Genomic DNA, 19,539 nt, shown 5'->3' on the forward strand with positions numbered 1-19,539 from the left:
CTAAGCTGAGAAACTGACTAATCAAATTTTAGTATTTGTGTAGAGCAATTGCTATAGTTAATTTCTGTCAAGGTGTAAGGAAAGTAAACAAACTTTCCTCTTTAATAAAAATATTTATTTACATCAACAATAAAAATATGCAAATCTACTGATTGTTTTGAATAATTTAATATTATGCTAGTATTTTTTCTACAATTTATTCAATTTATGGTGAGGGCTGCATTAAATCATTGATCAGGCTGATTCTGAACAGGCCATATGTTGTGCATACCTGGTATAGCGTTTACATGATTCATGTATCCTTGATGTTCATTGAAACTCATTTCATAATAATTATTTAATAATTACTATAAAATGTGTAATTTCATAATAATAATTTAATAATTTAAATATACCTTCCAAATAGAGACAGTTTTAATAGATTATTTATATCGTCTAAAACCAAAAAGATTTTATATATATATATATATATTTTTTTTTTATATATATATATATTTTTTATATATAGCTTTTGATTTTCTGGAAGGTGCACTTAATGATTTGTTGTGCCCACTGCAAATTAGAAGCACGAAATAATTTGTTGCATTTTACCTCATAGGTAAGTACAACATGATACAGTTTTGTCCAGCCTGGCATGTTAATGTGCATAAGTGCATAGTGTTGACAAACAACTCCATGTTTCTAGGAATCCTCATCTGGAATCACCCTACTGTCCTGTACAGTAGGGTGATTCCAGTTGAGGAATTTTAAATGTGCATTCCTTAAAATATTTCTGTATTTCTAGTGTTAACTTTCTGTTCTGCTTTTTAAATCAATGACCAACTTTTTCTTATCAGTCGCTTTCTCTAATGACTTGAAAATTCCTCCACTTCTTCCTTGATAGAACCTACTGTGAGACCATATGCACAAATATAATACGCCAACAGATTCGAGACCCTTCGACACTTCTGCGCATGTCAACAGGAGAAGAATCCATTCTGATAATAGGGTAATCAGTCTGTATTGTGGGATGAGTTGTTTATTATTGCACGTCGGAAAATTAACTTCTCTTTTATGATCATTGTAGTTAACTATGTTGCTTGTATAACAGTTGGAAAATTTTACCTATAAAGCATGTGATTTCGCGTGTTGGCAACCAATTCTTACGTCCTTCATTTCTTTCTTCCCTTCAGCATGAATCAACTATTCTTAGCAAGTTGCCAAGCAGAGATCTACAAACTGTGGGCGCACTATAACTCTAATTGTCCAATTTCCCATCTCGATATTTGCTCACATTATCCTACTTGAAATTGCTTGCAATTCAAGAACATTGCACAAAACCGCTTGTAAATATGTACCCTTAAAAATGATAATACTACAGGAATCAAATCATGAAGGTGTTTTGATTCATATGTTATTCTTCTGCTTGGTCTCCTTATGTCTAAGGACTTGTGACCCTAGCCACAACGTGCTGTTTTTGTTGCAGCAGTGGCCAAGTAAGTCTGGTGATCTTTTTAATCTGATCCAATCTTGGTCTTGGGCATCCTATTTTTCTTTTTCCTTCCACTTTGAACTGAATGATAAGTTTTTTAAGGTTGCCATTTTCATGTCTTGAAATGCAACCGAAGTATTTGAGAATTCTTTCATTTACAATGCCACATAGCTGCATCTTGATTTTTAGTTGACTTGTTATACTTTCATTAGACCTTCTGTCTATCTAGGAGACTTAACATCCTTCTCCAGTGCCACATCTTGAAGCTATTTATCTTGTTCATGTCTTTTTTACTGAGTGTCCAAGATTCAGCACCATAAATGAAAATCGAAAGCATCAAGCTGTTGACCAGTCTTGACTTAGTGGTGAGAGAAACGTTTCTGTCTTTCCATATTTTCTGCAATTGCACCATTGCTGACCTCGTCATGGTAATTCTTCTTTTAATTTCTGGTCGACATCTACTCTTGGTGTTATTAGAACTCCAAGGTAAATGAATTCATCCACCTTCTCAAAGTCAATGTTGTGAGAGAAATTGCCATTTTCATCTATGGCCATGTATTTTGCTTTATCACGATTAATTCCTAATCCATTCAGGCTTTCCCATCCAACTCTTTTAATGAGGGACTCTCGTTCTTCTTTGCTGCTGGCAATAAGAAAGGTGAAGAAACTGTAGCGAAACGAAGGGAAGCACTATGGGAAAAGCGGAAGTATCTTAATGAGAAAGTGGCTAGTATAGAGAGAAATAGGGTGACGAATAATGGATGGGAGATGTACTGGACGATCAAAGCCATGCGAGATGCCCAGACACAAGCGGCAACCATAAGAGATAAGAGTGGAAATCTATTAACGAACTCAAAAGATGCTCTCGCTCGGTGGCGTATATATTTCGTGAACTTGCTGAATGTCAATGCTGGAACTTCAATATCGGAGAATTATACTCCTCATCAAACTGCTGAACCATTTATTGAAGAGCTGACATTTAGTGAGATTACTCAAGCTATCTGCATGTTGAAAAATAATAAGGCTCCAGGAGTGGACTGCATACCAGCGGAGCTCCTGAAGAATGGTAGGGACGTTCTGCTGGAGCAGCTGCACTGGCTCATCTTGATGATCTGGCGAGAAGAACGGCTGCCGGATGAGTGGAAGGAGTCGCTGATCACCCCAGTATATAAGAAAGGAGATAAGGCTCAATGCGGCAACTATAGGGGCATCTCACTGCTGTCGACTGGCTACAAGGTGCTGTCTAACATCATGCTAATATGCCTCAGGCCATATGCAGAAGAGTGCCTTGGTGACTACCAGACGGGCTTCAGGAGGAACCGTTCTACAATAGACCAACTCTTCACGCTGCACCAAGTTTTTTAAAAGTGCTGGGAATATAACCGGGAAGTTCATAATATTGTCATAGACTTTTCTAAAGCCTATGACGCAATAATATGCCCAAAAATATGGCAGGTGTTAGAAGAGCTGGGAATTCCTCGAAAACTCCGAAAAATGGTGCAGGTGTGCATAGCTGGTTTGAGAGCAAGAGTGAAAGCAGAAGGTGACCTGTTGGACCCGTTTCAAGTACAGACCGGTGTGAAGCAGGGTGATGAGTTTTCTCCGATTCTCTTCAATCTAGTGTTGGAAAAAGTAATTAGAAACGCACAGCAAGTGGTAGGTGGAGTCAACATAAGGGTGCAAGTTAGGATTCTTAGCTAAGCAGATGACCCGAACGTCATGGCGCATCAACGGGATGACGCAGTGGCATTGGTTACTGCTATTGAAGAAGCTGCAGAAGAAGGTGGCCTGAAGATAAATGCCGAGAAGACAAAATACCTTTTTATGAGTCGCCATGCTGCTCAAGATCCAGAGGGAGCTGCACAGTTTGAGAGGGTGAAGGTATTTAGGTACTTGGGTCCTTTTGTGACTGAAGACAACAAAGTCTATGGAGGGGTCATGGAAGATGGAGTCTGGAGGAGGCAGTCCAGTGCTGCCATACAAGCTTTATACAGCTCGGCATGGAGCTGCAAGCCCGGTGTCTTCAGTGGCTGGGGCACTTGTACCGTATCGGCTCCGAAAGAACTGTGAGACAAGTGTGGGATACCCAACCCCGATCAGGGAGGCTGGGAATGAGATGGGCGGATCAGGAGAAGGAAGACATGAAGGCTGTCGGGCTGGAGACCAGAACGTGGCAGAAAGTCGCAGAGGACTGTGCCCAGTGGCGATATGTGGTGCTTGAGGCCAAATGTTCTGGGATACCCATTTTACTTAGTATTTTCCACAGGTCCTTCCACCTGACACAGTCAAATGCTTTGGCATAATCAATGAAGCACATATACAAGGGAAAATTAAATTCTTGAGCCTTTTCAACCAAGTGCCTTAGATTAGAAATTCGATCTCTGGTTGCATGTCCTTTTCTAAAACCTGCCTGTTCTGTAGGAAGTTGTTGCTTGAAATATTGCTTAACCACGCTACCGGCCAAGACGTCTATAGACGTCGAGTTTATCATGGATGCGAAGTGCATATTAAAATTTTAATACCATTGATATTACATTGAAATATGTGATGGATACGAAGCGTATGCATATCCGTATTTGATCCATAATAGCCGGTGAGGTGGTTAAGCCTTTCTTTAATAATATAGAGAAGAATTCTGCTTGCATCAAGGCCATAGTTCTACAATTATTGCATTTTGTTGACATTTCCTTTTTTGGGTATTGGTATAAAAATGGATTTTACCCAATCATCAGGCCAATCAGGCACTTTGGGGGGAACCTCATCCCTACCAAGCACATCCCTCAGGTGGCAGATGAGGGAAGCCCAAGCAGGCTGCTCTGAATAATGAATGATGAGCTGTGAACCAAAGGCACACTTCAGAACCATGGTCAGAAGAGGTGCTGTAGACCACTGTAAAGATGCCAGCAAGTAGAAGAAGAAAAAGTTCCCTATTTCTGCATGGCTCTTTGCAATCCCACCAAGGTGGTGGTGAGGAATCTGCAAGAGCAGGGGGTACTAAGAATCTTGCAGAGGAAGGTAGACCACCATCTGGAAATTCGACCCTATTTATTGGTTCCTTCAACACTCAAACTTTGTCTTCAGACTTCCATATTGATTTCCTGTTTTGAGAACTGCAAAATATAAAGTTTGATGTTCTTGCTATTTGTGAAACCCGAAGAAGCTCTGAATAAACAGCAAAATGGAACAATGGCAACAAAATCTTCCTGAGAGCTTCAGATAACACTACGAGGGTTGGAGGAGTTGGCTTCATCATAAACAAAAAGTCAACTAAAAATATTATTTCTTGCACAATCCATTCTGAACGACTAGGAACACTAAAATTAAAAATAGGAGAATTCAGTAACAATAAAAATATTAATAGTCTATGCACCTACTTCAACAGCTGACAAAGAAGAAATAGAAAACTTCTATGAACACCTATGAGAAACATTACAGAAGAAAACAACATACTATATTGTGTGGGAATTTCAATGCAAAGATTGGTACAGGATCTATTGAAGAAATATACGTTGGACCATGGGTGAAAGAGGAAAGAAATGAATGAAGCAAACTCCTAGCAGAATTTGTTGAAGCAGAAAGGTTTTACATTATGAATAGTTTTTTTTTAAAAGAGAATTGGAAAAAGATGTACTTGGCAGTCTCCAAATGGAGAGACAAGAAATGATTCATCCTAACAAACTGCAAAAGAATAGTAAAAAATGTTGAAGTCATTGGAAAAACCTTTCTTTTAGCATAGTTCTTTGCATAGTGATCAGCATTCATTTTCGAAATTATGGATTTTACAACTGTGTTATAACTAACTCTTTTTATTATCTCAATGTTTCGATCTTCATATCAAGATCATCATCTGGAGCATACACAAATATACAAGACAAGCTGAGGTACATTACAAACCGTAAGCTAGAGAAACAATGATTTGATCACATATTATTCTACTGGCATGATCTCTAGTGAAAAAAAAAAATTATGAATTACATCAAGCTACATTTAATTTAAAATAACATGAATAAAAATTTTTTCTTATAGATAGTTTTTTTTCAGTAACAATGCTGTCTTATTTTTAGTATTACAATTGTTATTTTTGATTTAGGATCCTGGATTTACTACAGTCTTGTTTATAGTTGTTCTTAGAGAGGAAGGTTCCGTGGGTTGAATATATGCCTTCCATATGTATGGGATTTTTAGACTATTATTCTTCAGATTGGGGTGATCGATAATGATCTCACAGGCTTCCTTAAATTTGTATTCATACCATGTTTTGGTGTGATGTAGACAAGTAGTGCTTTTCCAGTCAATTCTATGTAAGGTGTTCAGAGCATGATCAGAAAGGCCAGCTTCACCATAATTATTATATTTAATGTGTTGTTTATGTTCTTTTTGTCTGATAGGAATTGTGCGTCCTGTTTCTCCTATATATGGTATGTTACAGGTGCAATGAATACGGTATACTCCAGGGTGGGCCAGAGAGGGGGGGGGGGGGTCTTTGGATGAGTTGAGTAATTGGTCCTTTACATTTTCCAACATTGCAGTAATTCTTCTTTGCACAGTCATCCTGTTTAACTGAATTTTCTCAACATTTTTGGCTGATTCAGGAGAATTTTTTTAGCAGTTATCTCAAGGCAATCTTTAAGGAAATCTCCATCTGTAAACGGTCGGCACCTTTTGGCTATAAGGCAAGATATTTCAAAACCTATTTCTGTTGTGATTTCCGAATCTTGAATAAGTTTGGTAAACATCACTTGCTGACCTGTCAATTCTCGTTTAAAAAATGAACTCTTTTGTTTACGTAGTTCTTCGGGTAGATTTGAAAATGTAGAATGCAGACTTTCATAGTGTCTCCTTATATTGTATTCTTTTGGTATGGCTACAGCACTTTTGCAAATCAAGCACATGATATTATTAAATGACTGCACAAAACCATATTTTTCAGTCCAGCTATCCTGATACTGCCGTTTTTCATCCTGTAGTTTGTGTTTCCTACTTGACCCTGCTTTATCCATTGTAGAATTTATTTTTTACCGTTTCCTAGGGGTGATAATTAATTGTAGCAACCACACCTATGAAAACAAAATACTCATATGACAAATAGACGAATTATAAAATTTGTTAACATTATTACTAACCGATTATCATAGGTAGACAGGCAATCGTGACGTCACAGCTACTTTGCTTTGCACATGTACCATTTTTAAAAATTACCTATCGTGTAACTTGTCAAAGTTAAAATAATACATGGTGAGGAGGGTCGCCAGCAAATCAACGGAGGGCCGCATGTGGCCCGCAGTCTGTGCATCCCTAATTTAGAATATAAAATTATCTGTAAACAACTTAGGCAGAATATCAAAGATGACTATAACATATATAGAATGACAAAATTGGCAGAAGCAGCTAAGCTCCGCAGTAGCATAAAAAAAAAGTAGAAAAAGAAATGTTTAAAGCAACTACTACCATCAGCCTTCATAGACAATCAAGGAAACAGGCACATAAACAGAGGTGAAATGGAAAAAATAATAAAATCATTTTACAAAAACTTTTACTCATCTAAACAAGTAGTCACAGATGGTATTTCCAAATTTGAAAATACCATCTGTCCTACCTGAAGAAGTAAAAATGACTATCCACCATATGAAAACAGACTGATCACCAGGAATTGATGATATAAAATCTGATCAATTAAAAATGGGTTGACAAGTATTCTTTAAAGCTGTTTCAGAAAGATTTACTTGATATACATACAATTTAGAGAAGCACATACTGAATGGAAAACATCAAAGACCATAATTCTGCATAAAAAAAGGTAATAAAGAAGACATCGGTAATTACAGACCCATCTGTCTATTATGACATACATATAAAATATTTGCCAGAGTCATCCTAAACAGAATACAAACCTCCATCAACAAAAATAGCTGCAAAGAACAGGCCTGTTTCAAAAAAGGCTTTTTGACAATAGACCACATTCAAACTATTAATCAACTAACAGAAAGATGCAGAGAATACCAGATGCCACTTTGTTTTCTTTTTATAGATTTTTAAAAAAGCATTTGACACTGTTGAATATAATGCAGTATTCCAATCTTTAACAGAATAAGGAGTAAAAATAGAATATATCCAGCTCATAAAAGATATTTACAAAGAAGGCACAACAAATATCACTCTTTTCAATCACCCAATTAAAATTAACTTAAAGTAGAGGAATACGTCAGGGCATTGTCTTATCACCTAATCTCTTCACATCTACTCTGGACAATCAAAGATGGTAATGTAAGTCGGGCAGCGAGAGAGATATGAGATTTTTGCTTGAGGCTGTACGTAAGAAGACAGAGATAGGAAAAATAGTGTGCGTGTTGCCTAGTTATGATAATGATGAGCTGAGCAGAATAGCGGTGATATTGAATGGCATAATAGCGAGAATGTGTGATGAGAGGACTGGTATATGTGGATGCTTGGAGTGCGTTTGAGGAAAGAGAGGAATTGTATGCGAGAGACCGCTTACATTTGAATGAGGAAGGATGTAGGCATCTGGAGAGATTGTTGTTCTGAACGAGTCAGTGTGTTCCAGGGAGGATGATAGCAGGGGTGGCCTCTTGTGGGAATGGATACTTAGGAGAAGGGAGAAGACATCAGGTAACACTGAGCCCAGTGGAGTCTAGAAGGGATAATGCTGGGTATAGAAACAATGGCATTTATATGCTTTATACTAATGCCAGAAGTATCTGGAATAAGGGAGAGGAATTGGTGGCACAGATAGCATCAGCCTGGCCAAAAGTTATTGGGATCACTGAGACGTGGTTGACAGAAGGGGATATAATAACAGGAATAGAAGTTGCTGGGTACAGCATTTTTCATCAGGATAGTAGGGGGAAAGCGTGGTGGTGGGGTACTGCTTATGATAAGTGATGACCTATGTCCTCTAAGAGTGGAGGCTTTGGAAGGAAGTGAGACAAATGATTTTGAGAGCATATGGTGTGAGGTAGAGGTAGGCAAGACAGGATATTTAGTGGGGTGTTGTTACAGACCCAGGTGCACAGAGGATGGGGACCAGGAGATGTTTAGACAGTTAAGTTTGGCAAGTGCAAGAAGAATGATTGTTATGGGAGATTTTAACTACAGTAGTATAAATTGGAGAGAGGAAGATACATGTAGCAATAGGGGAATGGAATTTCTAGAATTCTTGAGGGACAAATGTCTTAGGCAACATGTAACAGAGGGAACAAGAGGTTCAAGAATTTTGGTTTTCGTTATAGCATCAGCAGAGTTGATAATAACTGAGATGACATCTCTCCCACCAGTTGGAGAGAGTGACCATATGGTTTTGACTTGGAAAATGAATAGACATGCAGGAGTATCAAAGAGACAGGAACTTATGTGGAATTATAAAGCAGGTGATTATAATAGTCTTAGGCGCCAACTTCAGGAAGTTTCATGGAGGGAGGAATTGGAAGGCCGGGATATCATTAGTGCATGGGAAATTGTGAAAGAATATTTGTTAGCAGCAATGGTAAGTTGTATACCACGAGTGAAGAAGAGGACACAATTTGGTGTAAAGTGGATGACAAACAATATTAAACAGGAATTGCATGTGAAAAAGAGTCTATGGAAGAGACATAAGGAGACAGGTGAAGAGAAGATGCATGAAGAATATAAGACACAGGCCAGAAGAGTGACTAGTGTGGTAACGAGAGCGAAACTGGAATATGAGAGGAGATTGGCCCTAAGATCCAAAGAAAATCCTAAGGAATTTTTTAGCTATGTGGCCAGTAGGAGGAAAAATGACTGTGGAAGAATGATATTGTGGGATAAAAATGGGAATAGAGTGACTGATGCAGAGGACATAGTGGAATTGTTCAATGAACACTTTATTGGAGTATTTCATCAGCAGAGTTAGTTTTAATGCTAGAGGGATAGGGCTGGATCGAGGTTTAGAGGTACAGGAGGAGAGTGTGTTTCAGATACTGAGTACTCTAGATGTCAGTAAAGCTTTGGGACTGGATGGTATTTCACCACGAGTTTTGAGAGAATGTGCTAGGGAACTGACAGTGCCTTTAACCTGGCTTTTCAATGAAAGTCTGGCTGCGGGAAAGGTGCCCAGGGAATGGAAGGAAGGTAAGAGAGTGCCATTGCATAAGGGTGGTAACACAGTGGAAGTGTCTAATTATAGGCCAGTCTGTGTGTCATCAGTAGTTGTTAAGATCGTGGAGAAAGTAGTGAGGAACCGTATACAGCATCAGATGAGGGTAATGTTATCTGTGAGAGTTAACATGGATTTGTGAAAGGGCGTTCTTGTTTTAGCAATATGCTAGCCTTTTATAATAAAGTTACAAGAACATTAGATGAGGGAAAGGCATATACTGCAATTTTCTTAAACTTAGCGAAGGCATTTGACAGGGTGCCACATGATAAGCTGATATTTAAGTTGCAGCACATGGGTCTGGATGTCAGATTGGTCAACTGGATTCAGGATTGGCTGTCTGATAGGTATCAGCAAGTTGTGTATGGTGGAGCAATTTAAAAGAGGCCGAGGGTTACAAGTGGGGGTCCCACAGGGCTCAGTACTAGGACCTATATTGTTTAACCTTTATATCAATGACATTGCCAGTGGATTGCAAGGGGATATTCAGTTGTTTGCAGATGATGCGAAGCTAGGAAGGATTATTAGTAATAGTGCAGATGTGGTAGCCCTGCAAGAGGATTTGAATAAGCTAGATAGATGGGCAAATGAATGGGGAATATAAGTTTAATGCAACAAAATGTAAGGTCTTGAGGTTTTGGAAACATCGATGGGATGCTGCATACTCTATGGGAGGAGTTATACTGGAGGAAGTAGGGGAGACAAGAGATCTGGGGTTGATGATTGATAGAAACCTGAAATTTAGGGGACATATTGCAAAGGCGGTGAAGGTAACATAGAGGATTGCTGCAATTATGAGAAGGACACTGACCTGCAGAGATAAAAGGGTTATCATTCCGTTTTATAAGACACTGATCAGACCACACTTAGATTATTGTTCTCAGATTTGGTCCCCAGGATTTGAAGGGGATAAATTAACTGTGGAAAGGGTAGTACAAAGGCAGATAAAAAAGGTGATTTCAGGACTGTACAAGGATAGTTATGAGGATCAGCTGAGGGAATGTGGACTGCAGAGTTTGGTGGATAGAAGAAGGAGAGGTGATATGATTGAGACTTTTAAACTGTTGAGAGGTGGTTACAGAGGTGACACTGGGGAGTTATTTTGCTTGGTTGAACAGCGGGAAAGAGTGATGACAAGAGGCCATCTCTGGAAGTTACGAAAGGAAACTGTGAGCAAGAGGGTGAGGAGTGGTTTCTTTGCGTGGAGGGTGGTTGAACCGTGGAAAGCATTGCCTGATGGAGTGGTGAGAGCGAGAACAGTCAATGAGTTTAAGGAGTGGTATGATAGACTTTGTGTTTCTTAAGGGGGACCTCCCCTCGATGAATCTTGACAAACTTTATGTTCTTAGGAAGGACCTCCCACGATGAGTCTTTTGACTCCATGGAGGCCTGGATAATAATAATAATAATAATAATATATATTCGAGAAACTGACATGAAAGATAAAATAAACATTGATGGTGAAATGTTAAATATTCTATTATTCGCTGACAATGTGGTATTAATATCTCACTCCTCTGAACTCTTAGAATCAATGCTGAATGACATAAGCCAAAACTGCCAAAAAATTGGATTGGAAATACATCCAGTCAAAACAAGATGGATGAAAAACTAATACTGTAAAGCATACTGTAAAACTAATACAATGACTCTAGAATCCCACACCACTGAAAAAGTTGAAGATTACATCTAACTTGGACAGTCCATAAAAATGAATAATGACATATCAAATGAAATAGCAAGTAGAAAAAGAGCTGCTTGGATGGCCTTCAACAAAATAAAATCAACAATTACCAACCAAAACATAGATATGAAAATAAGAGCCCATCTTTTCAATAGTCACATCCTACCAGCATTAACTTATGGCAATGAAACATGGGAACAACTTTAAAAGAAAAACAAAGCTTTATAACAGCTTAATGTGCAATAGAAAGAAGAATGTGCAATATAAATAAAATAGACCATGTAAGATGCACAGAAATCAGGAAGATGTCTGGACTCAAAGATGTAATAAAATAATTGTGAAACAGCAAAAGTAGATGGACAGTCAAAGTAACAAATTGGTATCCAAGAGATACCAAAAGGAAACCTGGAAGACCAGCCTTAAGGTGGGAAGACCCAATGATCAAGAAAGAAGAAAATATAGAAGAAGAAAGGCTCAAAACAGGAATAGCTGGACTCTTTACGACTTGCAGTCATGGAGAAATCCTGACTGAAATCAAAGGTCCATCAAGGTAATCAGGCTAATCTCCTATCTACCAGATTTTATTACAAATTTTTCTGATGATTTCAATTCCAGTGGGTCCTAGACATATGAGAAGTTCACTTGGTATTTGGTCGTGGCCCAGGGTTTTCCCTTTTCTGAGTTTTTTTAGAGCTTCTTCAACCTATTCTTTTAAAATGTCAAGTTCCTTATGGAAATCTCTGGCATTTTCTTTGTTGAATGAGACTGAATTATCTTTGTATAGATTTGAGCAATAGTTTTTCCATCTATTAAGCATGTCCAGTGGATCAGTAAAAATACAATTCTTGACATCAGCTATACTTGAATATTTTGGTTTAATTTTTCTATTCAGCAGCCTTATTTTGCTAAATAGGTCTTTGGTTTGATTTTGATTTGAGTGATCTTCAAGTTTCCTACCTATGTTGTTGATAAAGTTGTTTATCATATGTTGTTTTTATCTTTAATGCAATGTTTTTTGACGAGCTTGGATAACTCTCTATAGTTCTGCCTGTCATCTTTCACTGAAACTCATTTTGACTTTATTTCTCCTCTTTTCTCGACTTGTTTCAGAGTTTCGTTTGATATCCAGGTTGTGTTGATTCTGGATTTTTTGGACAATGTTGACTTTGCTGTTTCTAGTAATATTATTGTAGTTTTATCCTCAAGTTCTTCTGGGGGGTCATTTCATCAGTGTAATTTCCTGGTTCTAGAAATTTATTTTCCACATTCATGCTATACGTCTCAGTAATTCCTGTGAAATCTAATCTGGGTGGGTATGTTATGTTATTTGTTTTCAGACATATTTTCATATCACCAATGAGGAATTGGTGATCAGAGCCACAATCAGCTCCAGGAAATAATTTAACATTTTTCATCATAGACCTCCATCTTTTGTTAATAAGGATATAATCAGTTTGGTTCCTTGTTCTGTCTCCAGGTGTATAGTCTCCGTTCATGTTGCTTGAAGTGTTAGTGACCATTAGTTTTCTTTCCAACACAAGTCAATCAGTCTTTTACCTTTTTCATTTTGGGTGCCCAGTCCATGAGATCCCAGGACTGTCTTGTTATTGTCTTCCATCCTTTTTCCAACTTTTGTATTGAAATCACCCTTAATGATCAAATTGTCTCTTTTCAGTATTGTATCTATGGCTAAATTCAGATCCGTGTAGAAGAAGTTAATGGTCTCTTCATCTGCATCACTTCTAGGGGCATAAAGTTGTAAGGGTAGATTGCTATTGGATTACAGTCAATCCTTAAGGAAATTATTGTATCATTGATAGGGTTTCAGCTCAACACTGATTTGCACATACATTTTTTGACAATTATTGCTATTCTGTTTCTGCTTATAGAATGATGTCCAGCAAAATAAATGATATTGCCTAGCTGTGATGTAAAGTGTTCGTTGTTTTTTCAATGTGTTTCTGTGATTCCTAGTACTGTATATCAATGTTTAGTCTTTTCATTTCATTTTGCACTATGTCCAATTTGCCTGTATGCAATAATCCTTGTAATTCCAAGTACCAATACATGTAATTTTCCTTAATTGGTGCTTTTTTGGTCATAGTTGGATTGTGGCTGAGAAAGGTATCAGTTTTTTGAACTTCATAGATTTTCAGCAGGTGTAGAGTAGGGAGTGTACGTTCCTTTCTCCTCTGTGACTCGAGGTACTACCTTAGTTTTCCAGGCTGGTAGTTGCTCCACTTTTATCATCATTCTTCATTGTGGCTATAGCTGCCATGGGAGGATAGTAGAGTAGTTTCTCCTTGCCTTCTCTACTACAGAGCTATTGCTAATAACGCTGACTCAGTTATGCCAAATAGTTGCAGATGAGCCCTTTGGTGATATTGTCTATCTTCAGCCTCATGCCAGTACTGGAATGTGCTGTTGGAATGTCTCTAGGTTGTCAGAGTATGCAAGCTCCCTCACCACGTTAAGATGGAGATATATTTGAGGAGTTATTATGTTATTATATAATACATATATTATTTATTATTATATTTTTCTGTTATCTATTATTATATTATTATTATTATTATTATTAGTGTAGCTCAGTGGAAGTGGTGCTTGCATCCTCTGCACTTGGTCGTTCGAAGTCAGACTTAAGTTCAAGTCTCGTCACTGACTGGAGGAACTTTTTCTAAGCCTTTCTTCGACCGATTCCCGAGTTAGTCAATCTCTGGCACGGGCAAGCGGGTTTTTCCTCCCGGAAACTCGGGTTTTTTATCCCACAAACTCAAGAAAATACTTCATTTCAGACAGTAACATATCTTGTTAGGGTTAGGTACCAAGAGATGGCAGCACTTGTTTGCCAGCCTCTTCATCGGTGGCTGCTATAATTAGTGATAGACATGGGCCAGCTATCTCTGATTGGCTACCGGTGGAGATTGAACTGCCTACTCAGTCTCCAAAAGCTAGATAGGGTATAAAGGCCTCGCCTACTCCCTATAAGGGAATAAAAGGCGTTAGCTGATTTATTTATTTATTTATTATTATTATTATTATTATGCGACTCCCATGCTATTATATTATATTATTATATAAATATAATAATATAATAAGTGGAAATATAATAAGTGGAAGTAAAATAACATAAAAAGTAATTATTTTACTTCCACTAAGCAATTGTAACTTCTTTTTTTTTTAGCCAAAAATATTATTATTATTATTATTACCCTCCCATCACCATTCCTGATCTCAAAAATATCCTCTGAATTAATCCTATAGAAACCCTTCAGCAATTTGAACGTCTCAATCATATCTCCTCTTTTCCACCTATCAACCAATTTCTGCAACCCACAAATCTTCAACCTGTTCACATAAGGTTCATTCCATAGACCTGCTATCATCTTGGTCACTTGCCTCTGGATCCTCTCAACCACCTCCCCATCAAGAAGAAACCTAGGTGACCAAATCTGGGCACAGTAGTCAAGATGCGGTACAGAGGAACAATAATTTGCTTATCTCTGCTCGTCAAAGTATTCTTCAGCAACCAAGTGATTTGATGAGCTGATTTAGCCACTTTTGCAATGCGCCTCCTAAACTTCATCTCCCTATCCACCAACACTCCCAAGTCCCTGGCCTCATCAATCTCCTGGAGTACGGTTCCACCAATGTGGTATACTGCTGCTAATCTTTTCACCCCAAAATGCATAACCTTACATTTTGTCACATTAAATTGACATCCATTCTCCTTAGCCCAGACCTCCAATCTATCCAAATCATCCTGCAAGACTTTTGACATCTTCTGCATTCACTACTACCCACCTTTGCATCATCAGCAAACAAATGAACCATTCCTCTTAGATCCTTCCCTATATCGTTAATGAACAAATTAAACAGCAGTGATCCAAGAACAGAACCCTGCGGCACACTACAAGTCACAGGCCGTCTTTTGGACTCTACTCCCGAATAAACTACTCTCTGATATCTCTCCATCAGCCACCCTTCCATCCATCTCACCAACCCTTTATCAATTCCCATATGTTGCAGTTTACGGATTAGAATTCCATGTGGTATTCTATCAAAGGCCTTAGCCAGGTCCAGCAGTATCACTGTAAACCCATTACCCTTATCCAGTTCAGCCGTCACTGTGTTATAATACGTGAGCAAGTTACTGAGGCATGACCTACCCTTCACAAAACCATGCTGTCCTCAATACAGTATCCCATTTTCATCTATCCAATCTTGTATTTTCCTCTTGACTACTTTCTCCAAGAACTTGACAACGACTCCTGATCGGTCGGTAATTTGCAACAGTAGTCTTGGAGTCTCCTTTATGCAGTGGAACTATTTTCCCCTGTTTCCACACCTTCGGGACTAAACCAGACTCGAGACTCAGATTAGACAACATGGTCAAGGGCACTGATAATGCTTTAGCCGCTTCACGTAAGACCCGTGCCGGTATACCATCCAATCCCACAGATGTATTCACATTAAAGTTCTGTAATAGACTATTCACCTCCACTTCATTCACCACAATTCCCGTATAAACTAATGGTTCCTGCATTCTTTCAATGTCACCACCTGGATGATATATTCTTGCAAAGTGCTCACTCAGTAATTCCACTATATTGACTAATTCAGTGATCTCCTTGCCATCGGCATTCCTTAAAATCATTCTGCCATGCAGTTTTTCTTTTACTTGCAGCATATTGAAAGAACAGTTTGGGATTCTCTTTAGCTTGCATAGCTAGTTTCTGTTCATAATCCGCTTTTGCTTTTCTTACCACACTCGTTACCCTCCTGTGCTTTATACCATTCGTGTGCCTGCAGGTCACCTTTATCTTTAAATTCCCTCCACAGTTGTTTCTTTTTTTGCAGCTCAAGCTTAATGGTGTTATTCATCCATTTAACTATTCGGATCCTAGGTATACAATCAGCCATAATCTCATGCAAATGCTCCTTGACCACTTCCCATGCTCTATCGACATCCAGCCCTTGCAGTTTTACATGCTAGGCACTGAACCAAGCAATCTCCTAAGCTTGTCATACTTGCCAGCACGATAATTCCACATATACCTCGTCTCAATCGAGAATTCTACACCTTTAGCCACCTCCCAGGTCAAGATCTTATGATCACTCTTACCATAGGTGGCAGCATGGTCATATTCATTACAGTCAAATTATCAGATGCTGTTACTAGGTCAAGCACTCTCAAACTCCTAGTATTTTCTATTATATGCTGTCTCAGATGGTTATCCCTTAGTAACTGAATAAAATCCAGTTCCTTCCTCACATGTGTCCTCTCCTCCTTCCAGTCAATATTACCATAGTTGAAATCCCCATAATAATTACCCTCCTTCTACTCATTTCATCAATTTGTTTATACATACTATCTCCACCATCTATTCCATCACCTGGTTCTATAGCAGCACTCAACTGAATATTTTGTTCTTCTAGTCTCAATCTCACACCAAATAGCTTCAGTGAGCTCTTTTCACAATCCTGCAATACAACTTCTATTCTCCTCGGCTGCAGCTCATCAGCTAACATCAATAATACTCCTCCTCCCATTTTATTCTCTCTGTCCCTCCTAAACACACTATAACCTACACATCCTATCCCACTAACTATATCATCTTCCGTCAGCCACGTTTCACTAATGCCAATAACCTGTGGCCAGGAAGAGCCAATCAAGGCCAAACATTCTTCCTTCTTGTACCTAATACTCCTGGCATTAGTATACATGAAATGCAGAGGTCCCTTTGTCCCACCCCTATCTTGATGCGTTATTCTAACTATTCCATTCCGATTTCTTTTAGTACTGTCTCGGGTACATTATATACATTATATAGATTCTTACACTGAACTGTCTCATTGAAGTGTGCATATCCACTCCCCCCCCCCCTCCTTGATAGTTCTAGTTTCCCTGGTTCTGCACATCCATTTTCACTTCATTCAGCAAAACGTTTTCTAGTCTGCGCACACCAAATCCATTCAAATGCAGTCCATCCTTTTTGTACAAATCCTTTCGCCCATCAAACTCATTCCACACCACACAGTCTGCATAACCTTCGCATAAAGTCATTTGCGATTATGGCTCTCCTTCTAAACTCCTCTCTGTCATTCCGCGGCTACAGACTCACCATCCTAACTGTGTCACTCTTTTCTTTTGCTACCTTTAACAATACTTTCAAGTCCTCTCTGATAAAAAAATTATGTCCTTTCAATTCATTTGTACCCGTAACAACTATTAATTCTTTCACCCTCTGTTTTTGCACTCTAATACTCTCACTTACATCCTTAAATTTCGCACCCGGTAAGTAAGATTTAATTAAACTCTCATCTATCACACCTCTTACTAACGAGTCACCGTACAACACTCTTTCCTTCATTTCTGAAACTCTTGCACTCTTACGCTTATTTTTCCTTTCAAACACTTGCTTATTTCCGTTAGCAGATTTACTCTGGAAAGAGTTTTGTAGGCACTCCAACTGCCAATTCGCATCGTGTATTACTCCGCGTAACCGTGCAATCTCATTCCTTACAACTAATTCCTCATTTTTTTCATCATTTAAACCATTTTCTTTTTCTGTGTAATTACTTTCACTCTCTCTTTGATCACCGCTCTCATTGCCATCTTGTACAACATTGCAGTTTCCTATCAAGCCACTATTTTCACTCACATTCTGTCTTTCTTCTACCACAACAAACTCATGACACATACTTCATTTCTTCACTTTCCTTACACTTTCTGCACAGTCTCCCACCACTATCATTGTCCAAAAACTCCAGCCTCTTTCAGGAAAGCATACATCCCACACACATCACACTGGACAAATTCCCTTGCATTAAAGTTTTTGAGCAAAGATGTTGTATTTTTGAATGCCATTATTTTTCATCGCATTGGCGCCATGTGCTACTCTAACAAACATATCTTTAAAATACTAAGTTAAATAAAGCGGAATTCACACCAAAATCACACAGACAATGACAGGATAGCAGTAATACTACCTAAATACAGTGAGTTATATGACATCTGACCTAAAATATCACTTTTTCTAAACTGACAGCTGATTGTACTGATGTCTATTATTTTTAGGTTTACCTCTGTATGTTAAGCTTCCCATCATTACACTCAATAACTGCAATCTCTCCTCCCTCAAAAAGCTTACAGGTCAAATGTCACGTCACTGAAACCACTAGTGATTATTAAGTTAAAAACCAAAAACCAAAAAAAACTTACTTATTTCATTGTTAGTGGCAGTGATTCCTTCCTTTGTGTTTCTGTGTGTATGTACATATATATATAAATATCAGAACTCAAGGATCTACCGTTGGTGTTGGCAGAGGAGGCACTGGGCCCTACAAGTATAAATATAAACAGAAGAAATTACCATAATGGACACATGGAAAATGACTTTTGATTCTATGAAATCATTATAATTTTTTATTTGAATTTCAGTACAATTACATTTATTTTTAAAATTTTTAATGGTAATCCTATACACAAGGTTGTTTAACCTATAACAATACATCCCTTCTTGTCCTGTATTTAGGCCTAGTGGCCCATTATTATCATTATCATTATTATCATTATTCAGACCTCCAAGGAGTCAAAAGACTCATCGAGGGAGGTCCTTCCTAAGACATAAAGTCTGTCAAGACTCACTGAGGGGAGGTCCCCCCCTGAGAAACACAAAGTCTATCATACCACTCTTTAAACTCACTGACCGTTCTCGCTCCCACCACTCCATCAGGCAATGCATTCCACGGCTCAACCACCCTCCACACAAAGAAACCACTCCTCACCCTCTTGCTCACAGTTTCCTTTCGTAACTTCCAGGGATGGCCTCTTGTCATCACTCCTTCCCGCTGATCAACCAAGCGAAAGAACTCCCCAGTGTCAACCCTGTAACCACCTCTCAACAGTTTAAAAGTCTCAATCATATCACCTCTCCTTCTTCTATCCACCAAACTCTGCAGTCCACATTCTCTCAGCCGATCCTCATAACTATCCTTGTACAGTCCTGAAACCATCTTTGTCATCCGTCTTTGTATCCTTTCCACAGTTAATTTATCCCCTTCAAATCCTGGGGACCAAATCTGAGAACAATAGTCCAAGTGTGGTCTGATCAGAGACTTATACAACGGAATGATAACCCTCTTATCTCTGCAGGTCAGTGTCCTTCTCATAATAGCAGCAATCCTCTGTGTTACCTTCACCACCTTTGCAATATGTCCCCTAAACTTCAGGTTTCTATCAATCATCAA

The 19,539-nt window shown here is 38.5% G+C and overlaps 1 protein-coding gene across 2 annotated transcripts in view; it reads right to left on the reverse strand.

The window, feature by feature from the left end:
• Nucleotides 1-19,539, reverse strand: part of LOC150095894 (uncharacterized) — a 320,356-nt gene that overhangs the window by 31,721 nt on the left and 269,096 nt on the right. For both annotated transcript variants that reach the window (XM_090409433.1, XM_090409432.1), the window contains one exon: nucleotides 18,512-18,630. In XM_090409433.1, the coding sequence (XP_090265559.1) occupies nucleotides 18,589-18,630 (42 nt within the window). In that variant the 3' untranslated portion in view covers nucleotides 18,512-18,588. The remainder of the gene's footprint in view (nucleotides 1-18,511; nucleotides 18,631-19,539) is intronic.

Source organism: Typopeltis vanoorti, chromosome 19, assembly GCF_054136105.1.
Source record: "Typopeltis vanoorti isolate ZY-2024b chromosome 19, IOZ_Tvanoo_1.0, whole genome shotgun sequence".
Lineage (NCBI taxonomy): Eukaryota > Metazoa > Arthropoda > Arachnida > Uropygi > Thelyphonidae > Typopeltis > Typopeltis vanoorti.